Genomic DNA, 24,521 nt, shown 5'->3' with positions numbered 1-24,521 from the left:
CTGTATTTAAAACTAGAAATACTGTGAACAAGTTCACAAAGTAAATACTCCTCGCTTCAAATGAAGTTACATATATAACACAAAAGTTCAATTACCTCCCTTAGAGGTCCTCTGACAGTAACTACATTCCTTCATGCACATATACATATAATGGCTACCCTTCTTAGAAAATTTCATTAAGTTTCCTTGAGGTGTTTGGGAGGAGTGGCACTTACAAGGTTTTAACACGTAAAACACTTAAGTTGGAATATCTCCCTGTGAAGTCGTTCAACAGTAACTATACCTTTATACACATCTACATTTGATGCCCATCCTTCTTATAAAATCACATCAAAATCCCTTGAGTGGTTTAGGAAGAGGTGCTCTGATGAGGTTTTAACATGTAAACCTTTTTAAAAACCATCTACATTTAATGGCTACTCTTCCTATAAAATTTCATTAGACTCCCTTGAGGGGTTTGGGAGGAGTTGTACTTACAAGGTTTTAATATGTAAAACCATTAAGTTGGTTTATGTCCCTTTGAAGTTATCTGACAGTAACTATATTCTTTCATGCACATCTAAATATGATGCCCAACCCAACCTTATTATAAACTTTCATCAAAATCTGTTGAGCTGTTTAGGAGGAGTTATGCCGACGAGGTTTTAACATTGAAAACCCTTAAGTAAGATTATCTCCCTTTGGAGTTGTCCAACAGTAACAATATTCCTTCATGCACATCTGTATAAGATGTCCACTTTCCTATCAAATATCATAAAAATCCTTTGAGCGGTTTAGGAGAAGTTGTGCTGACAAGAAATGTGGACAGACAGATGGACGGACCGACAGACAGGAGGATTCCTATATACCCCCTCAAACTTTTTTTTTGCTAGGATATAATAACCTTTTTTCTTACAGTGTTTCTTCCTTCATCGACTTCAGTAATACTTCAATACACCATTATTAGGCTGAGGTGCCTCAAAGTTTAGCAAACAAGGCCTTTAATGCATTAAAGGTTCTCTAAGAAACAGCTGGGCAAAAAGCCTTGATATCTGATTTCCGGTCACTTAATTGCGATATGGCATTGATTTGGGATAGTGGAAGTTCAGTTGATTTTTTATGTGACCTGTTTAAAAGCCATAATATTTACTGATAAGCAAAACTGGTTATCATTATAAACTTAAATTGCTCATTTTGTTTTCTAAATAAATCTGTAACCTTACATTCTTTTTGACCAAGTTCAGACAGTATGAAAAATGTAATTAATTAGAAAAAATGTCTTATGCTGAAGTAATCTTACAAATCAATCTCATCCAGTAAATATACAAGTACAACGACAGACACCATACTAACACAACCCAATACCAAATGATCTGCTTTCATATGAATAAACAATGACTGTAAAATGTTGACTGGCTCATATTGATTTTGCCCAGTTATAATTAGAGGGTTAGTCAACATTATTCGTGCCAAGATACTTGCTTTAAAAGCCATAAACTTGGCAATTACGGATGCTTTTTATGCCACTTAATCATAGATATTTGATTAAAACTCCCTTTTAATAATCTATTAATAACTCTACAAGCATGACAAGAATAGAAACTGTATTCTGAATCAATTGCATTTACTTGAGCAAAATCATCCACAAAATAATATAAATAGGATATAAGCATAGTTAATTGAATGCAGAATGCAATACAACTAACTGATTGATTTTTGTTTCAGCCTTCAGACATTTTATACAGTAGGTGTAAACTATTACCTAACCTTTAATAATTAATTCTACAAAATCATTTGTAATTTATTGATTATCATAGAAGGAAATAATTCCTAAGGCATGCATTGTATTAGGTATTCATAGTTCATTACTGACATATAACATTATGATATATAATTGTTCAATATTGTAAGAGAGGAAAATAGGTTAATTCGAAATTTTTTTCAAATGTTAACAGTTCACAAATGTGAAAATGAAAATAAGATCAAGACTGATTATGGTTTATTTTTTGATTTAGTGTTCACAAGCTTTGACCCTTTGCCATATAGAAACATTGATTTTTAGGTTTTACAAATTTATAAAAATCAAAAAAGATGTTTTATGTCATGCTTAGAATATCCTTACTCAACCATTTCTGGCAAATCTGGATAGGAGAGACATGGTACAAGTCATTCAGCAAATACAATAAGCATTCCCTCAAATACAAGCTGAAAAATCTGCTACAGAAAAGTGTAACAGACAGACATTTCATTGTTTCTTTTTTTAAGTTGCCTCCTTTTTTGCCCTTATTCCTAACCAATTATGGATAATGGTACAATCCCAAAATTTAATCAAAACCTTCTCAACTTATTTTATTATTTTATAGAAATCCATACACTTTTACTAATGTTTTATTTTAGAATCATGAAAAAATAAGTTTTTTGACCCCCCTTAACATTTAAGGTCATAACTCCAAAAATGAACTCTAGCCTGACCTTTGTGATCAAGACTTTTACTGTACTACATCACAGAGATCCATATACTTTTACTCCAGTTATCGTCCACATGTAAGGAAAATACTTGGCCCTTTGTGACCCCTAACAGTCCAAGAAATAAAAGGAAACCAAAAATTTATTAGGATTAAAAATCAAAATAGTATATGCAAAATAGAATTACTTAATTATCATTCCTTGAAAGTTAAAAAAAACAACTCATCAAGTAGTTTAGGAGAAGCTGAGTATAAAATTGTGTGATAGATTAATAGCAAGACAAATGGAAGGACATCCAATATAATCACTATATACCAACCATTTTAAAGCAAGGGTATAATTACAATAACATACAAATGATAAAGTACATTTTTTGAAGTGGAAAAAAAAAAGAAACACTTAAATCTTAAAAAAAACTCTCACTGTCCCAAATCTTGTTAATTTGCATATGTAGTGTCATTACTATATACCAAAATTCATGAAATTCTGTTCAACAGTTTCAGAAAAGTTGTGCTGACAAGCTGTTTCGGTAAGATATTTTTGAAACTTTTTTAAGTTTAAAAGGATACAACCCAACAAAAATCAAGGAATCAATGGACTGAACAAAAAAACAAGAGGCTTGTGGAAGCCTGAATTGCTCACCTTGTTAAATTATGCCTTCAAGGGCAATAAATTTAACAAGGAGTTGTCCAACAATTTTAACTCAAGAAGACTTTGGTAGGACTTATCATAAGGACCATTTCAGCAGTTGAAAGTTGCTTTCTATCTATTATAGTTTTAAAAATATTGACTGAAAACTGTAACAAAAAACCATCATTTTTCATCTTACAAGGAGTCGCCTTTTGAAGGCCTTATAATAAGGATCATTTCAGCAACAGAGTTTGGCTAAACCTTATGGTTTGGAGATATATGCGAAAAAACTACAGTCTGATCCCTATGTTCTATTTTTAGTAACAGCGGCCATGCTTTTAGATGGATCAAAAATCCCCAAATCAATTCTCTGCAGGATACCCCAAGGAGTATTCATACCAAGTATAGTTTCAATTGGTCAAATAGTGTCAGAAGAAGACAAAAAATGTCAAAAAAGGGCAGTAACTCTAACATGGTTTAATGGAATAAAACGAAAATTAAACCAATGATAGATCTCATCATGCTGAACACTTTTACCACATGTCAAAATTTGGCTAAACTTATGGTTTTGGAGATATATGCGAAAAACTACAGTAGCCATGTTTTTCGACAGATCCAAAATCCCCACATCAGTTCTATGAAGGATACCCCAGAAACATTCATACCAAATACATGTATGGTTCCAATTGGTCAAGAAGTGTTAGAGGAGAAAAGTTTTGAAAAATTGTTATACAACGACAGACGACAATGACGGATAATGACGACGACAGACGCCAAGTGATGGCAATAGCTCACATGGCCTTAGGTGAGCTAAAAATGTATTCCCATCAAAGTCGGGGAGACATTATAAACTAAACTGTAAAGAGTCTGAATTGCAAGCAACATTCTATTTTTGTAAAAGCTGCCATTTTTTTCCTAATGCTCATACCTAAGAAGCAATCATATCAATTTTCATTGAATTCTGTCCATTAGTTTATGAGGAGAAAATTTTTGGAAGTAATTACATTAACAATTACAATAAGACATAAAAGAAAATAACTCCAACATGACTTAAAGATTTACAAGAAAATTTTACCACATATAGATCTAAACACTCTGCACACTTTCAACCAATGTCAGAATTTCACTGAAAACTTCTGTGTGACCTCTATCTTCTAATTTAGTACCAGAAGCCATGTTTGTCAATGGATCAAAGATCCCTTCCACAGTTCCATGCAGAATACCCTAAGGAATATTCATACCAAGTCTGGTTCTAATTGGTCTAGTACTGTCAGAGGAGAGAACTTTTTAAAGTAATATCATTAAAAATAACGAACAAGAGGCTCCCAGGAGCCTGAATCGCTCACCTGGTTAAATTTTTGCCTTTTAAGGGCAATAACTTCAACAAGGAGTTGTCAGACAATTTTGACTCCATTTGATTCATTGGACACATTTGTAAGCCTTATAATAAGGATCATTTCAGCAATTGAAAGCTATTGGCTAAACCTAACAGATTTTGAGATGTATGCAAAAATATGCTGTCTGACCCCATTGTTCTATTTTTAGAAATAACAGCCATGTTTTTTCAGCGATCAAAAATCTGTCATTTCGTTAAGGATACCCTATAAAACAAAAATGTAAACTTTCATTGAATTCTGTAGAGCAGTTTCTGAGGAGAACATTTTTTTAAGTAATAACATCATAAACAGAAAAAAAAACGTCCAAAAAGGGCAATAACTCCAACAAGGTTCAACAAATAAATTTTCACCAAAATTTGACCACAGATAGATCTCTGCATGCTGGATAATTTTACCCCGTCAGATTTTAGTTAAACCTAACCGTTTTGGAGATATATGCAAAAATCTGCTGTCTGACCTCCACGTTCAATTTTGAGTAACATCAGCCATGCTTTATAACAGATTAAAAATCCAAACGGTCATTTTGTTAAGGATGCCTTTAAAACAAAAATACCAACTTCCATTGAATTCTGTAAAGTAGTTTCTGAGGAGAAGATTTTAAAAAAAAAAATAAAATAATAACGGCAAAAAACGTCCAAAAAGGGCAATAACTCCAACATGGGTCAACAGATTTTCACCAAATTTTGACCACGGATAGATCTCATCAATCTGAACACTTTTACTTCGTCAAATTGGCTAAACCTAACGGTTTAAGAGATAAATGCGAAAAACTACTGTCTGACCCCTATGTTCTATTTTTAGTAACAGCAGCCATGTTTTTTGACGGATCAAAAACCCCCACAACAGTTCTATGCACAATACCACAAGGAACATTGAAAGCAAGTTTGGTGCCAATTGGTCAAGTGGTGTCAGAGGAGAAGAGTTTTGAAAGAAATAACATTAAAAATACAAAAAATGTTGAAAAAGGGGAATAACTCCAAAATGGCTTAATAGATTAATATGAAAATCTGACTGCAGATAGATCTCATCATGCTGGACACTTCTAACCTCCCCCCCCCGTGTCAGAATTTGGCTAAACTTAACCGTTTTGGAGATATATGCGAAAAAAATACTGACCCCTACGTTCTATTTTTAGTAACAGCTGCCATGTTTTTCGACAGATCAAAAACCCCCAAATCAGGTCTATGCAGGATACCCCAAGGAACATTCATACCAAATTTAGTTCAAATTAGTGAAGTAGTTTCAGAAAAGAAATTTTGAAAAATTGTTAACGATGACGACGGAGACGAACGACAGATTACGACAAACGCCAAGTGATGGCAATAGCTCACAAGGTCTTCGGCCAGGTGAGCTAAAAATGTCAAAAAAGTGCAATAACTCCGAACATGGCTTGACAGATTTACACTAAAATTTTAACCGCAGGTAGATTTCATCATGTTGAAGTCTTTTACCCCATCAGAATTTGGCTAAACCTAACCATTTTGGAGATCTATGTGAAAAACTGCTGTCTGAACCCTAGATCTAATTTTAGTAACAGCAACCATGCTTGTCACCCGATCAAAAAGCCCCACACCATATCTAAGCAGAATACCCTAAGAAACATTCAAGTTTGGTTATAATTGGTCCAGTAGTATTAAAAGAGAAAACTTGTTAAGAACTACAACAACAAAAACCAGATGTCATGTGATGGCAAAAGCTCACAGGGCTCTTTGAGACAGGTGAGTTAAAAACTGAGATGAATACACTTTAAAGCCTGATCTGTGATTTAATAACCCATTTGTTTCAAGGACAATAAGATAAATAAGAAAACAACAAATGATAAAATATAAAAGGCAGAAACATTGTCAACTGAGCTACAGAAAAGCTTTGGATAATTATAAAATGTTACATCTATATACCAACCTATTTCCTAGTCTTTTCTTGCAAACTTTACACATCTTTTCATCATTCAAAACTACTTTAGCTTTCTGGTAAAACATTCTCTGTTCATGGACCTGGAAAAAAAACAACTGACACTTAGTTTGATACTGAAGACAGATTAAACTTATTACATTGTGCATACCATATACACAATAATACATGTAACCCAGGTGCAAGAGTGTAAAGACTTTGCTTGTATATACTTGTAGCATTCTGAACAGTATGGACACAACACACTAGCTTGATACAGCCCTAAATTTCAATTGTGATTAAATGTTTGTCACATCAAAAGAATCTTACACAGAAAGAAAATGTTAAAAAAATCTTAAAATTTGCAGTAATAGACATTTATTGCCCTTGTAATGACCCAATATCCATATCTTAAATACAGTAATGGTAAAGGGTTGACCTTTAGTTGTACCCCGGTAATTCAATAATTAAAATTTTGGACCCATTTGACATTTCAGACACAAAGTTGAGAATTTTTAGGGTCATATAGAAATGCCTAGTATGTGTCTATAATAAAATACTAGAAAATAATCCATGTGTTCAATGAAACATCAACTTTCCTCTATAAAGGAAGGCAGCAAAATGAAATTCATACATTCAAAACTCTAAAAATAAATCAAAGAAACTTTGGCAAACCAAGAAAATAAGAAAATCAAAAGTGCTTTCAAGTAGTACCAAGTGAAGAATCTAATTCTACAAGTTAACTGAATTAATCATGTTTGATCTTAAACTAAATGAACCTGATAACTCAAGTTCTACATGGGGTTATAAACTAACTTTATTAATGGCTATTTATAACAAGATTGAACAAGATATGTGAAAAGACATATGAATATATGGAGAGAAAGCCAGACAGAATAAATCCTAAGCTTTGTTAGTGGTTGGTACACGGAAAGGCTTACAGTTTGTGACACATCTTAAAAAATAAAGGTTTCATGGAGATACAACCTCAGAGATTGAACCCTGAACAGATTGGGCAAATATGGACACAATGTACAATTATGTGAACCCTCCTTTTTTATGAATAAAGTCCAAAAACTCAAAAATGCAAAATCAGTACTGTAAATGTATTAATTTTCATGGTTACTATTTTTAACAGATTCTGTCAAATAAGCATCTTTGCGGGTATCAATTAAAAAAAAGATTAGCGTTATATACTTTTAAAAATCATTTTTGCGAGTACTATTTTTTGCGATTTTCTGTCCATGGCGAAAAGCACGAAAATTGGTACCCCATGAACAATAGTACTTTCACAATTTATCATACATGTATAAATACTATCAAAACTAACCTGTAAATTCTCTGCATATAACATACTCTTTAAGACCTGACAATCTCTTTTTATAGTGGCTTGATGTTCCATTACTTTCTTTAGGTATTCAAATATCTCTTTAATATTGGTAGTTACTGGCAGTAATTCTAATGCCTAAAATATTAAACTTTAAATAACAGACAAGTTGTATTAAGAAATGAATAGGCATGATATATTCTGACACTTTCACGCTGTTATAATCTTAAAAAAGGGTAAAAAAACCTATTCAGGGGCATAAAAAGGATACTAGTAATCTAGTAATTAAGCATAAGCACAATTTTTCAGTGAATGGCTCATCACCTAGTATGTATCTGTCCTATATACAAAAGAGGAGGATGAGCATCATTTTGAAATCAGTAAGGATGCTTTAATAACAGGTTTGATGGGTTTTTATTATTCTTCATCTGTTTACATTACATGATATGAACAAATACAAGTGTTTATGGAAATGCTGGTGATGCATACTTTCCAAATGCACATGGTACATCCATGTTTGGACTTTTTCTTTACTTAATTGTGGAAAATAAGCTAATTAGTAATTAATTCAATTTTGGTTTTCAGCAATACACAGCATTCACATTTGAAATTCTTGAAAACTACTTCTCATAATTTAGTAATTAACGCTAGAAAACTGTGAACTTGCCAAAACCTATCAACTCTACGTCAATCAATATCAATACTACACAATTTTAACAACCAACAGTTTAATCTAAATAAAACCAACCAGAGCTTGGTTTGGACAGGTTTCACAATAAAGCAGACATTACCTTAGAGACATCTATTTTGGTAGCATGTTCTTCCAGAAGTTTGAATGCCGCCTCATTATTCTGTTTTGGTTTAACACCTTGACTTGCAGACATACCAAGAGAGGAGGAGGGAGGAGGCTGGAGGTACATTTTCAGTAAATAAAAATAAACCTGCAAAATATTGAAAAAATTCTTCATACAAAAATATGCATGGTTTACATAGTGATGAACTATTGCTGACACAGACATTGGGGGTCTTGTTTATATCATGAAAAGCATTTTTTAAAACAGAAAAAAATATAATAAGATGTAAGGCATGTACATTGCTCCTTATGTTAATGAATAATATTGCTGACAATTAATTATCTTATCGTTACAATTCTGTCTGACAACATTTTATAAAAGTATAACTTTGCAATTTTGCATCAATTTGGCTGCAAATATTGAATTCTTATATCTATGATGTTGATATTTGACCGATAAACATGCAACCCAATGTTCAATTTTCAAATCCAGCCATTAAAAAAAATAGCATACTATTTAAAAGAAAAATATTTTAGTCAGCAAAAGATGCCAATAAAATGTTCTTTAAAATAGTAAATATCTATATACAAAAATTTTCATTATGCACCAACTAAAATCTACTAAGTACCACAGTAAAGTCAAGAACCTAGAAAGAGGAGACATGATACAAAATACCAAGCAAAGGTAATTTACCAAATATCTAAGCATTCCCTTCAATAGGAGCTTAGAAATCTGTTATAGAAAAGTGTAACTGATGGATGGATGGACAAGGTGATTGCACTATAGTGGTGGTATTATTATACAGTATATTGTATTACAGGTAACCATATCTCATATGTTACATAAATTGACTATGTTTTTTTACTTCTCTAATTCTTAGACATTGTCTAGATTTGTCATATCTTACCAAGTGTACTTCATCTCATCCATACAATCAATTATTTAATTTACTTACATCCTTATTTCCCTCTCTTCCTCTGTCAAAATAATTCAAACAGTACCTACAAGGTAAACAAACAGTAAAAACATGTCCTAATAATGGCCCAAACAAGTTTAACCGATGCCTGGTGATTACATCAGAGTCAAGGACACATAACAAGACATCTTGTCTGAAGACTATGACAAAATTATACTGTGGTGGAACCAGGGGGTTTCCAGGAGATGTAACCCCCTATGCTGAAAAATAATGTGAACAATTTTGGAAACAATTAGCAAACAACGGCCTGATCCCTAAAGCACACATTCAGTTTGTATGCAGTCTAGCCAAGAGCTTCAGATGACCTGCATTGAATAAAGTGCTGACAGCACTGGTGGTTTTTGATTCTCATGAAAATTGTAGCATGAACAAAACTTCAAATATTATACCATATTGAATAAAATTGTGATCACACATTGCATTTCAATTACTATTAAGAACTGTACATTTTTAATATGTATAAACTGAAAGTCAATCTATACTACTGATGCAACTTCACACACATTTACAAATTTAGTTCCAATTCACCTTTTTCCCCAATTTTAAATCTATCCAAAAGTTAAAGTGCATTTACATTCAAAAGCTATATTAACAGAGTATTTATCCTACATAACAATTATACTTAAATAAAACCAATATCAGCTTGAGAAAATAATTTCTTTAACACAAGATTTACAAAAACTTAGTAGACACTTTTATCAATTTGAATTTTCCTGCCAATTTTTGCTTGAATAAAATCACTGCTCTTCACTTCCTGTTTATAAATGGTAAAATATTAATGAAAGGATGGATAATTTGACTTAAAAGAGTGTTAAAATGAAAATATTTAACACATTTTATACTTCCAGATACATTACTGCAAGAAATGAATGCCCTTAATGTAAATTTATTACTAAATATCTTTCAAGGCCAAAAAGGAGTCCCTCAGATCTTGAGCTGATATGAAGACTAGATCTTAATTTAATTTGCATAAATAATAGAATATTATTGAGCTGATAAATTGAAATAGATTAACTTGTTATAAAAGAGGTTTTGAATGATATAAAGGGAATTACATTTGGACTATATTTTTGTGCAGTGTTCAGAAATAGTAGGGAAGTTCCAGTGATAGACCGGTGACATAAGATATTTTGACCCTGAAGGATCAAAAACCCCAAAAGAGATCATGCAGGGATATGTGGAATTATATGAAATAAACATTTTTTTAAACTCCAAACAGGTTCCTTGATCAAATATCAAGCCTCAAGTCTAATAACTTTCATGCTGATACCAAAGTCCTCACCATAACAATATATTAGGTAGGGGGAAATGTCAATGAAGAAGCAATTCATCCCTCCTTTATCACAAAAGAGACAACTACAGCTACGAATTAAACTGTAACAAAAACTTTGCTTTAATCTAGTTTCATGTAGCTGTTATATGATGTTGGTAAGTAATGGAAAATTGACTCACCTCTTCGCTAGGTGATCATCTCTTAGAATATGGACATAAATGCCTAAAGCCTGCTCATGTCGTCCAAGCCTTCCTAACAGTATGGCTCTTTCTTCATAGAAACCTAAAAAAAAAAGTTTTTTTGCTGACCAATACATCAATAGAGTAGAAGTAAAAAAAAATTGCCATGGTCATAACCTAAAAGTTCAAGCCCTTGCTTTGAAGTGAATCACAACAACTGATTCCAGACATTTGTAACAGTGTTTGAATATGGATCAACCCTTACACAGATCAATAACTCATTAGCTGTAAACTTACTGTAATGTTTTAATTAATGTAATTGTTGTAGGATGTACATTTAATGTAATAAATTTCGAAATGAAATTTTATTTCATACTGTGATAGTTAATAACAATTCATATTTTTCACCTGAGTACTTGAGAACTAATGAGTATCATGACAGAGTGCTCAAATGTTAAATCTCAAACATACCTAACTATAACAATAAAAAACTCTGAAAATCATTGAAATCTTAAATACACACATAAGATGGATTTATCATATACTGACTGTCGAAGTGTTACTGTTGATTTGGTCAAACAAAATCTTTAAACTCCAAAATAAAATGTTTAAGGAATATAACTAATATATGAATATATTAACTTGTGTAAAGAATTTTGGTTCAATTTATGCAGAATAAACTGCAAAGTAACATTCCTTATAATTTAATATTTTGGCAAAAACTATGATGAATTCATATCAATGTATTCCAATACACACACCTTTTTTTCAGACAGAATTATTTCATAGATAAAAGTAGTACATTTAAAAGGGACATGGTTTTGGGTTCATGAACTTGTTTATTGATCAGGTGATAGGAAAATTTTGTATCAAAGAGAAATAAAAACGACACCATCTTTTCTAACAGTAAAAATGGTCATATTAAATTATAATTAAATAAAATCATCAAATGACACAAACGAACACAATTTTCCAAAACAATGAAAAATGGTATTAAAATTAAAAAATATTGAAATGTGAATACCATCAATTGGAAACCTAGTAAGTAGTCGTTCTGGCATGTAATATTGAGAATATTCCAAAAAATCTATGAGTTTCCTTCTGTATTCCCCAAGCTTATCTGGTTCCTGACCAGCTTTAGATGGCAGATGACCTGTGAAGAACAAAAACCTTGACAAATAAGTAAATACTTAAAAAAGTTTTGACTTTTATTACAGTCTAACAGACTCAGAAATTACGACTTTTTATCACCTATGTAAAATTAATAACATACGTTTAAAGAAGAGACTTTAACTTATGAACTAGCTAAAACTATCAATGATTTTAAAGCACATACCCTCAGGTAATGATTGTAAATAATCTGTCATCAAAAGCTGTACTTTTTCCCTAAGAGCCTGGGCTAACACATTGTGGAACTCTGGTGTTTCATCATCACAGTGATGTATTATATGCTCCTACAAATATTATATTGGTATATTTATAGCCAATATGAAACTTGAAAATATTTGAAAATTTTCCATGTTTTGATATGTAAAACCCCCAAATTGTTTCGGATCAAAGTCTAAAATAGGAGGTGCACAATGGGAACATTGTATTGTAATAATGATTCTATTAAAGTTTCATTGTAACTCCATTCAGTGGTGTAAAAGGAGTAACGGATAAGAGACGGTCCCCCATGTTCCCATTTTCACAAATGACTAAGTCCATGTTTCAAAATGAGAACTCCAAAATTGGTTTGGATTAAAATTTAAATAGGTGCACAATGGGAACATGTAATAAGGATTCTGTGAAAGTTTCATTCAATTCCATTCAGTGGAGTAGAAAGAGTAATGATAAGAAAAGAGTTTTCCCCATGTAACAGAAGGAAGTACAGACAGATGGGCATCCCTATTGCTATATAAATATAAAAATAAAAAAGATTATGATGACTGCCTGTCAGAATCCTTTCATCAACCTAGTCTTTTCAAGTAAATTAGCATTGGACAAGAACCAAACTGAAAATATAATTATCAATCATGATTTCCTACATTTGTATGTGGACAAATATGGAACCATGCAAGTGGCACTTACAACAGAAATTTTAAGGTGTTATTTCCTGCAAACTATCAATAAAAAGTCAAGTTATTCCATCCAGTGGTTATGAAGATGTTGAACTTAAAAAATATTACACTGCCTCTGACAAGCAAACATTATCTATACATATTGTTTGAAATGGTTTATCCAGAAGTATTCTTGCAAGATTTGGTTAAACATCAACACTATTGTTATTAAAGAGTTCATGACAATGTGTAGACGAGGGCAGATGATGAACAAGAAGTGGAAGAAAAAAATAACTTGAAGTCACTAAACTAAAACCATTGGTTCAGAAGAGCTGGAAATTTAACCTTCTATTTGTTTTCCTGAAAGACAAGACTCTTATGAGTTAGGGAATACTGAATATATAGTATAATTAGTCTTTAACATACCAAATAGGAAATAGCAAGATCTTTAGAATTCTTCTCTAGATATTCTAACACTTGGCTTCTTGGTAGACTCTCTACTTCAGGTATGTCCTCAGTAAAGATCTAAAAAAGTACAAATTGAAAATAATATGAGCTCACAAAATGATTCCAACACCCCACTTTCACTCTAAATACATGAAACACTTGACTCATTCATATTTTCATATGGAGTCTACTTTTTTGCCATAAGTTTCAGCAGAACTCAAAGAAAGATTAAAAATGATTTTCAGTATCAAATTAAAAGACATACAACATCATCTATATACAAAGCTTTTCATGAGAATAAAAAATATTACATTAATACTGTTCAAGTATTATTGCTCATGGGGTACCAAGTTTTGTAATTTTGTGGACTGGGTAAACCACGAAATTTGGTTCCCAATTCAAAGGTAATTTCCCATTCGTTTGTGTGGTAGAGTGTCAAATCCACGAATTCAAGAATCTACAAACAGATAATTTTTCCCTAAACCACAAAATTTGCTACCCATGAATAAAAAAAACTTTCATAGTAATCAAGAAAATGTATTAAAGCTGAGATGATATCAAGCTTGACACATTGTACTTATAAAAACCATTCCATGACATACATACCTTTAAGTTCATATCTCAACATACATGAATACAAAGTTCTGTGATGATGCAAAACCAAATTCATCTGAGGATTGTTTTCAATTTTTTACCAAGTTATGCGGTACAACTGACTTAGGGTAGTTTATGTTTCATGGACCACAAAGCAGTTTATGAACAAACAAAAATTGAAAATTGTCCCAAAAAATAGATCAGCAAATTACTGTAAACACACTAATTTCCGCTATTTTTGTGGTGATCAGAAAACCATGAAAAACAGTACTTGCCAAATTCATTTTTGACACTAAGTAATCCTAACCATCTTTTGAAACTGCGAAAAAATGATAATCGTGAATATGTTCACTTGACATAATTGGTGAAAATTAACAACCGTGAAAAATAATACGTTTACAGTAGAAGATCAGATAGTCCCTGATAGCCACTTGTTTATTCAAGAAGAAGTAGAAGTTGTTCATTTATAAAAGACCTTCAATTTTTTCATTTCATCCAAGTTTCTAAAATCAAGAAAGTAGTTTTAGAGAAGTATATCTCCAAATAAATTGTTTAAGATAACACAAGATGTCAAGTGATAACATAAGCTCCCATGGACCTTGAACCTTTAAACTACCTTTAATCCATCTTCAGGATGGTCCTTCAGCACCCATGCTGCATATTCAAATATTAAATTCAGGTGATCAGCACCTAAAACAGCACAAAGTACCTAGTATGAGCTGTCATCAATCAATATTATAAATTTCCTGCCATGCTTAACATCACAAACATAAATTACCATCATGTAAAAGGTCAAACTAAAGTCACAATGGTACAGAACACAATTCCTAGGCACCAAACATAGAAGCACCACGAATCTAAGATACATTTACAAGACAAACTAATATTGCTAACTGAGTGATGCTACAGTCCCCTTTTAATTGGCACAAATTAATAAAATTAAGATAATTTAATTGAATAGAAAAGGAGGGACAGTTTTTTCCCAACAAATCAAGAAAAATTTAATTATTGGGTTATAAACAGCATAATCATCCTTTTCCTCTTACAAATAACTGTCTACTAATATTTCAATCAACAAAATATCAGCTGTTGTAATACTAACAAAACAAAATTTTAGTTTGCAACTAATTATGGCCACTTCTTTTGAAAATTTACTGCATAAACACAATGATATTATCATTTTTATGGAAGTTACGTCTTTTATGGAAGTTAGGTACTTCTATCAGTAATACTTTAAAAATAAACCAAAATGATGGGAAAATTGGACCATAAATCTGCAATTCAAACCATTATGTCATTAACTCTTTACGTAATTAGACACTATAGAATATTACAATATGTATCTAAATATTCTGTACTGAATAGCAAATAAAATAAACACAACCTTCCTGATTCAATCTGCAACATGGGTTTTGCAAAATGAGTTTGAAGTTGAAAATTTTCACATTTTTAAACTATTAATTGTACTAAAATTGTATTATACAGAATCGTTTCCAGACAATTTGCTAGTTTCTGGCCTGTTTTATGAACAAAGACACATGTAAAGCATTGAGTGTACCTTATGCTTTGATGATAAGACTTAAGGTTTTGAGATTTATTTTTGTACATACAAAAAGCATACATAGTTTTTGCATTGTCTTTATATGCTTGGACTTTAAATAAAAAATTCAAAAAACTACACTGATTTATCTTTCCATTGACATATAATATAGCCATATACTCTCAAGGCCAAATAAAGTTATAAAAATTCTTAGCCTTCCGCTGCACTATTTAAGCCAGTAATACCACAACCTCTAATATTTTTGGTGGTTAGAATCTTAGTATCAATTCTAATGAAGACTTTATCTCAAAAAATTGTATTTACAAATATTGCTGCCCTGATACATACGAAGTCCATAATGAATTTGTGTTAAAACAGTGTCACTCTCAAAGGAGTCAGAGAGTTACACTGTCAATATAAAAAATAAACAATACTAAACTCCTTCACTAAAACACCAACAGAAAAAATTTGTTTAATAGTTAAAAATTTTTTTTACTAACAACACATCTAAAAATACATATTCTAATATGACATCTTCATATCGTCAAACAGTATATGTCGGTACCATCCCATCTTTAGCAACTGCGCACTGTCCCTTTTCTTTTGCTGTCGCATTGAGACAAAACACTCATTTAAAAACACTTACGCAATGATTTAACAGCTGAGAGGTTATCTAATACTATACTGATACTTATTCAATAGATGATTTACTTGGATATGTGGTTTATTTCTTAATTAATCCAACTTCCATACAGGGGAAATTAAACGGAACAGCTGTTATTTTGGCTATGCCTAGGGAAATTTTTGTCACAAAAATTACCGTATTTGTCATATTAGAAAGGAAATAATTCCTTCCCGGGGATAAATTTGTACTCATTTTAACATGGGTTTGTCATTTAATAAAATTAATTAAATAATTGAATATAAATGCCATACTCATGTTAAAATGAGTACAAATCTACCCCCTCCATGAATTATGTCTTAATTGAACATTCATACCTAAATGTTGTAAATATTGCACAGTCCTTTCGTGGCCTTTAAGAGGAGAATTTGGTCGAGCTGCTTGTTTCATCAATAAATGTAAAGCTGAAAAGTAAAAATATACCATGTTGATTCATGATTACAATACATAACAATGACCTTCAACAAATATTTTTAAGTGTTTGAATGCATTGTTTGACAATCTACATGAATATACTATTTTACTGAGACTTATTGCATGTTATAGACAGCATTGATTTCACCAGTGCATTTGGTGATTATAGTCTAATGTCATTTTTCATAAATAGACAGACTCTGATATACCCACAAACATTTTTGGCACAGGGTATAACAGTTATATTTAAATTAACATTAGGTTAAGTGAAGACAGAATAATCAGCCATAAGGATTAGCAAGTTAAAAAGGGAAGACCATTGGCAAGTTAATCACAATAAATAGAAACAATATAAAAATGCCATAACTACATTTGTAAGATCTTCAGGGATAACTTTTAAACCTGCAAAAAACTGTCAAGTATTCTACATTATAGAATACATAAACATAGATGTATTAAATTCTACCTTTCTCATGAAGACCTTTCTTTTCATACAAGATTATCAATTCACTAAACTTCTCCTTTTTCTTCAGTATTTTCTCACATTCTTCAACATGACAATTATTGTCTTTTAATCTCAACAAAGGTGCTACTAATGCATCATTTGTCTGAAGAAAACAAAGTATGTTACATCAACATGAAACTTAACCAACAGTGGTAGTAAATTCTTTGTAAAAACAAAAATGTTTAATGTTGTCAAATTTAAATCTTTAAATCCAGAATGTCAAGCTTAGAAAAACCATACTTGAAATTTCTTATAGAATAATTCATCTGTAATTTATTATATACTGTAAAACATTGGCGTTTAACTCTGTGCCATTGGCCAATATCCCATCTTCATAATGCTGATATTACAAAATCTATGTTGCATAATTAATACATGTAAGATGCTATAAAGTTCATCTTTCATTCTTTGTGCCTATTTTGAGTAAAACTAGAATTACAGTTGGCTCAGCTCACAAAAGGATATTTTCCAGTTCCTTAACAAACGTGGAACATTTTCAAAGTCTTCATATGAAACTAAAAGGTTTTAGAATCACATGTTTCCATTTTACAAAGATTCATCAAAGACAAATAGAAGATACAAAGTAGGTTAACTTATCTTTTACAAGAGTCAATGGCAAATTTAAAGTTATGCTTATGAAAATCCAACATCATGAAGATCAAAATAAAAAATAGCTGTTGCTACTGTGAAAGTACTTGAGTTCGTGGATATCAATTTTCCTGGATAAGGGAAGAAACACAAGTTTCAAGATTCTTGAATTTGTGCATTTGAGGTTTTCAGTATATGCATCAATGGAAAGCTCCTTTTGGTTAAGACCAAATTTTACCTGCCCACAAAAACCACAAAAATTTGTACCCCACGAACAATAGTACTTTCACAGCGTATGTAAAATGTATTGTAACTCTTGAACTCTGTCAATTATATGAATTGTAGTAAACAACTGGATATTATCAGGAATATATCCTAGCAACATTGAAAACATTGGCATGTCTTTCATTTTCTGCCCCTTTTCTCCAATCACTACTTTTGACCTTGATGTAGTTTTTAAGTAAAGTGGTGTAGGTGACCTGACTGCTTTTCGCTACAAACCTGGTTTTTTAAGTAAAGTGGTGTAGGTGACCTGACTTTGCTTTCGCTACAAACCTGGTTTCTCTATATCTTACCTGTATGTAACATTTTAAGAGAGTAGTGTCAATGATTTGACTCAGCTGTCGTTTTGATTTGATAGTTAAGTTGCCTTCTTTGATTGCCATGGTACTAAGTTCTTTATTTGATTCTTTTGATATATCACTCACTAACTCATTTCTTTTCTGGAAAAAATCAAGTAGAAATCAAAATATTGTAAAACAATGCTCACTGCAGCAACAAAGCAGGATATCATCTTGACATGCTATTGATGTAACAACTAAATCTTCTTCTTTGTATGTGTTAAAGACACCATTTTAATACAAATATCCTCATTTTAGAGGGTAGGCCAAAATTTCACTAAATTACATGGTTGGAAATTGGTAAAAGCGATTATACCTCTTTGATGTTTTACTAATTGACCTCAAGGAGTTTCTTCTGTGGTCATTTAGATTCTATCATACTGCCATTTCTTGTCACTTGTTTTATTTACTGTGACCTCTTACCTTAACATCATCCAGAATAACAATACAACTTTAGTCTAAAACACACTTAAGTACTTACACTACCCTCTTCAATAAAAGTTGTTTAAGCTATCAGTGCAGGGGTTTCCATGAGTAAGTTTGGCCTGTAATTTTCAAAATGTCAGAGAGAATTCTGCTGTACATCTTTTATTCATAGATTGGTGTTGTTCTGTCTTAAGTTGACAAAATCAGCCGTGCAAAAAACTAAAGCTGTTGTAAAATTTGTTCATTTATACAGAGAAAAAAAAGTTTGAGAAATATATTCTTCTGCTTACATTAGTAAGATAGTCCTGAAGTGCGGATAAAGCTTTCTCTAACTCTCCACCTTCTAAGTTAGGGACCTTAGATGGATATTCTAGTTGTTTTCTGAACTCTTGTGGTAGAAGGTTAGGGTACAATCCTATCACATGAGATGGATCTAAAATAATAGTAAATCATAAGTACATCATTCAGTACACTGAAAAACAAATTCTGAGATTGATACCATTTATCAAAAGGTTGGTTAAGTCAAGCAATGGACATTTAAAAAGTCATCAAATTAAAAAGTTTAGATTACCTGAAGGTCACATGCTTGTTTTTGTTTGTTTCGATTAATGAATTAAGCTTTTTTTGGGTGACACTGCCATAAAATCTCCTCCTGAGGTTAATTTGCTACCTTTCTAGCTTAAACTTGTAAATGGCAAAACACAATACTGTATCCATAAAAAAACAGAAAAATGGCACCACACAAATAGTAATGAAATGGAAGTATGACAGAAGAGAAAAACAAATCCATCTTCAAATGTGTCTTCAATTATAATATTGGTGTATAGTTTAATGGGTACACTGAATACTATCTCCATGACACTTCCTAGGTCACCATTACTATCAACATCAACTTGTCTGCAAATAGTGTAACTTGTGTCAGATCCGTTATGCTATTTTTACAAAATCAAACCACAGTACCAAATACTGTCGTTTTTTTTCAATTTTTTTGTTTTTTATTTTGGTAAATGAATAAAAAGAAAATATTCATTTACTTTGTTGAGAAAATTAAGACCTTAAGAACCTCATCTTTTAAAAGTTAATTACAATTAAACCCTACCTGTACCAAGTTTACCAAATATTTCCATGGAGTCTTCAAATCTGTGTTTACAGAACAAATCAAAAGCATGTAAGTTCTTTATATTGTGAACTCTCTTTCGTTTTTCTTCCTCAGGTTCATCAGTCATGTCCTAGATATTAGAAACATTCATAATGGAAAATTCAGGAAATTCTCAATTCTATTATATCATATACTAATTCATAGTACATCAGCTAGCTGACAATGTTTTCAAACTGTTATTCATTTTTAAAAAATATTAAAACTGCAAAGTAAACAACTGTAGTCATTTCACCTTGTATGGTAACTAACACAGCACAAACTATATCTTAAAAATAAAAAAATCCTAATCATGCCTTAAGGCTATGTTATATGCAATATTCATATAAATACTTACAGCAAGCTTCAACGCCAATTCAAATTCTTTATTCTCTAGAAGCTGTCTAATCTGGAAAGCTATAGGCATTGAACATACTCTCCAAATGTGGTTAACAGAGGCTACATACATGTTACCACTAAAACACAAAAGGTTAGCTTTTATTGTTAGTCAAAACCTTGTAATTCACAGACCGTATATTTTGGAACCTAATTCATCACAGAAGTTTTTTTTTAAATCAATGTGTTCTATAATTCATACTTCAACTGAAATTGGCATCCAAAATGTAATGTTTTTCAAATTAATATTTGGCTTGTAATTTGTAGTTGATTACAGAGATGTAATTGCATGGTCTCAATTGATTCATAACCGCACAATTCAACATTCTGACAATGATACAATTTTATGAAAACAGCATTAAAATAAGTACCTGCCCTGGCAAATGAATTTTGCATGACTAAGCTCTATTTGTTGTATCAATAACTTAGTTTCTATTGTCCTTACTTCCACAAACTTCGGTAAAATGCCAATAATATACGGTGGATTGTTTTCTGCAAAATAAAGATAGAGGTATATAGTAAACCAATTCATTTTTCAAACTAATTTATTTCCACTAATTTTGCGAGCAAGAATAAATCATTAATACTATAAATACTGTGAGCAAAGATCACTTGTTGATAGCCCTAGTTCCATTCCTTGCAACCCCAAAAGTCATCTAGATGAAACAAAAAACAAAATAGGAGTAGCACAATGGCATCATAAGATAAAGAATGTGTGACAGTTGTTCCAAATTCAATTGATCACTTTGACAGGAGTTGCAGATTAGAAGGATAAATGGACATATGGATGGACAGCATGATTGTCAAGGAGAAGATAAGTCTTGTTAAAATATTAGAATAAGCTCTTTATAATACTTTATTTATTGCTTTTTTGCCAATTCTCTGTGTAAGGAAATTTACAATAAGTAATACTAGTAAGAATTCTACAAAAAAAAACATAACTAAGGGGGTTTTTAATGTCCTTAACTACTACGTCGGATCTTGCACGGACGGCAAAAACGAAAAAAAAAAAAACATTAAAAATACATATGTAATACAAGGTTTCTATGATGAAATAATCTTAAATAACAATAGATTTTTTTAGCATTAACAACTTTTCCATCCAAAATATCTACACTAGAAACCACTTTCATGAAACTTTATAGTTTGTTTTTTTTTTTTTTTTTAAATCATTCATCAAAAAAAAAAAGACTTTCAAATTACACTGACTTTTCTACAACCATGACACTATTTTTTTACCAATCTGCTGAACAATACAAAGGATTGACAAAGCTATTGGGACATTCAAACTGACCAGTTGCTGTTGTAAGAGTTGATGAATAGGTAGCCACTCACCCATGAAAATTTATCTGGTCAGGTGTAAGGCAGCATATGGAATTTTCTCAGCTTGTGAATATTACTCACAATTTGTTTTCTGGGAATTTCATGTGCTTTTTTTACATAATTGTTTTTTTGTACTTGCTAACACAGGAAAGTACTAATGTGGAAAACTATTGGTTGTGAATATTGTTTATATTTTTTCCAAGAAAAAAAGCTTCAAACCCACAGGTCAAATATGAAATGGCAAAGTAAAGTAAAATGGTAACACTTTCATGGAATGAACAATAACTTGAAGTTACAATGTTATGCTACTATTTATTTGAATTGTCCCATCTCAAAGCTGAATCCATTGAATACTGTTGTTTAAATATATGCATTGAAATATACTCCTTCAAAGTATCTACTTTAACAATAGTTTGGATTCTTATAAATTTCTTGCACATGTTTTCATATTATTTAACATTTTATTTATACATGTACAATAAGTATATACAGTTCTGATGAAATTTAATGCTTTTCAGCCATAAGTATAATTCCAATAAGATAATTTTTCACATAAAACACTCAAATTAGAGCTGTAAATCATAGCACTTAATCCAGAACAACAATTACAATGAAAATAAAACTAAGAAATATTCTCCATATAATTCCAGTTATAAGTATATCATTGCACATAATCCCAAAGTGTACTTCCAATGAAAAAAAAACTATTAATCCAAATCTTTAATTTAAAAATAACCATTGCACTAGATCCCAAACTACATTTTATGGTAATGAAAATCATTGCACTTTAAAAAATGCACTAAATCCCAAACTATTACATTTGAATGAAAATCATTGCACTTTAATGATCCACGAAAGTTTCAAGGAAAACAGCATTTAAATCCAAAGCTATAAATTAAATGAACTGCACTTAATCAAAAGAAGTTTCAATGTAAATAATACTTATTCCAAATCTTAAATTTCATTGAAAAGCATTGCACTTATAATCCCAAATTATAATTTCTATCAAACTCAATGCACTAAATCCCAAACTATAACACAAATGAAAATTATTATTAACATGATTCTTAATCCCAAACTATGAACACCAGTGCAGTTAATCTGAAACATCATAATTCCAATGGAAATCCTCCACATTTAATAAAGCACTTAATTCACTTTTAAGCCTACTCATACTCAAAATTGAATAAAATAAACTCATAGCACTATTTCAAAAATTGTAATTCATGTGAACCTCAAACTGTGTGCATTTTGTAAAACACTTATAGTATGAATCACATACTTTCCACTAAAAGGGCACCTTGGAAGGCCTATTCCAGTATTATGAAGGAGGGAATAAATATTAATTGAGGTCTCATTTTTATAATAATATATAAGACCTCTGTGCAATGTATTAAGATAAAATAAATACTTCTATATACTATTCTAAATCATGGTTTTCAACCTTGTCAACAAAATACAAAACAAAATATAGTTTATTTAATTTGAACTCCCCTCACCAATGAAAAAATAGAATAGCCCAGGCAGCTGCCTCAGATTTAAATAACTAGGAACTAGCTATAAAAAGATTCATAGGTGAGTATTCATCAACTATTTCAATAGCAACTGGTCAGTTTAAATGCCCCAATAGCTTTGTCAATCCTTTGTATTGTTCAGCAGATTGGTAAAAAAAGAGTGTCATGGTTGTAGAAAAGTCAGTGTAATTTGAAAGTCTTTTTTTTTTTTGATGAATGATTTAAAAAAAAAAAAAAAAAAACAAACTATAAAGTTTCATGAAAGTGGTTTCTAGTGTAGATATTTTGGATGGAAAAGTTGTTAATGCTAAAAAAATCTATTGTTATTTAAGATTATTTCATCATAGAAACCTTATATTACATATGTATTTTTAATGTTTTTTTTTTTTTTCGTTTTTGCCGTCCGTGCAAGATCCGACGTAGTAGTTAAGGACATTAAAAACCCCCTTAGTTATGTTTTTTTTTGTAGAATTCTTACTAGTATTACTTATTGTAAATTTCCTTACACAGAGAATTGGCAAAAAAGCAATAAATAAAGTATTATAAAGAGCTTATTCTAATACTTTAACAAGACTTATCTTCTCCTTGACAATCATTCAATAGCAACTGGTCAGTTTAAATACCCCAATAGCTTTGTCAATCCTTTGTATTGTTCAGCAGATTGGTAACAAAAGACAGTCATGGTTGTAGGAAAGTCACTGTAAAAAGTGAAAAAATAAGCTGCCACATGTCTCCTTTTTTCAGAAGTTGTCATCTGTTAAATATATCAATTGAAAAAAAAATTCAAGGGAATAAATAAGAGGTAAATATTATAGTTAAAACATTTGTCATTATTTTTATCAAAAACAACTCATGGAAAACTGACTTCAAACAGTGCAAAAGCACATGAAACATCTTCAATCAGAATATTAAAGTTTCAAATCTCCTGATCTGAATTTCAAGGTTTATCACATGTATGTTAGTTTAAGAAAACTACTGTTCAAAATTCAAGACTCAAGGAAATGTAGTATGTATACTATACAACTAAACCATCAAACGTACCAATTTCTGAAGGAATACCAGTCCATGTGATAGGATTTTTCTGTGTAGGGTTACCCTCAGAATCAATCAGTATGGACATATTGTCACGACCTAACATCAACCGATTCTCTTCTACTCTTGTTATCACAGGCTCATGTTGACTGTTACCAAGGGGAAATAATTCTTTTATATCACCCGAGTTTATCTGTTAAAATCAAACTTTTCCTTATTTTTTTACATGCATGACAGAAATGTAAAATCTATATCATGGATTGAAGAATTACATATATCATTGTGCCAAGAAGGTATGCAACTAGACACTACATATTTACTAGTTTAACCATGCTGTCACCACAATTGAGTTTTG

At 31.2% G+C, this 24,521-nt stretch overlaps 1 protein-coding gene across 1 annotated transcript in view; it reads right to left on the bottom strand.

The window, feature by feature from the left end:
- The window catches only part of LOC148624343 (vam6/Vps39-like protein), a 37,376-nt gene that overhangs the window by 2,379 nt on the left and 10,476 nt on the right, over positions 1 to 24,521 (bottom strand). The window contains exons 9-25 of the mRNA XM_088567110.1: positions 24,176 to 24,359; positions 20,669 to 20,789; positions 20,260 to 20,377; positions 19,866 to 19,995; positions 19,057 to 19,199; positions 18,296 to 18,442; positions 17,094 to 17,235; positions 16,531 to 16,617; positions 14,608 to 14,681; positions 13,377 to 13,475; positions 12,248 to 12,365; positions 11,936 to 12,064; positions 10,912 to 11,014; positions 9,439 to 9,484; positions 8,481 to 8,630; positions 7,693 to 7,827; positions 6,375 to 6,466 (exon numbers count right to left, since the gene is read on the bottom strand). Of these exons, the coding sequence (XP_088423236.1) occupies positions 6,375 to 6,466; positions 7,693 to 7,827; positions 8,481 to 8,630; positions 9,439 to 9,484; positions 10,912 to 11,014; positions 11,936 to 12,064; positions 12,248 to 12,365; positions 13,377 to 13,475; positions 14,608 to 14,681; positions 16,531 to 16,617; positions 17,094 to 17,235; positions 18,296 to 18,442; positions 19,057 to 19,199; positions 19,866 to 19,995; positions 20,260 to 20,377; positions 20,669 to 20,789; positions 24,176 to 24,359 (2,018 nt within the window). The remainder of the gene's footprint in view (positions 1 to 6,374; positions 6,467 to 7,692; positions 7,828 to 8,480; positions 8,631 to 9,438; positions 9,485 to 10,911; positions 11,015 to 11,935; positions 12,065 to 12,247; positions 12,366 to 13,376; positions 13,476 to 14,607; positions 14,682 to 16,530; positions 16,618 to 17,093; positions 17,236 to 18,295; positions 18,443 to 19,056; positions 19,200 to 19,865; positions 19,996 to 20,259; positions 20,378 to 20,668; positions 20,790 to 24,175; positions 24,360 to 24,521) is intronic.

The sequence above is a fragment of the Perna viridis genome, chromosome 2, assembly GCF_037379345.1.
Source record: "Perna viridis isolate PV_CMFRI_1.1 ecotype Kerala chromosome 2, ASM3737934v1, whole genome shotgun sequence".
In the NCBI taxonomy this organism is placed as follows: Eukaryota; Metazoa; Mollusca; class Bivalvia; order Mytilida; family Mytilidae; genus Perna; species Perna viridis.
This window is presented reverse-complemented; position numbering and strand designations above follow the sequence as displayed.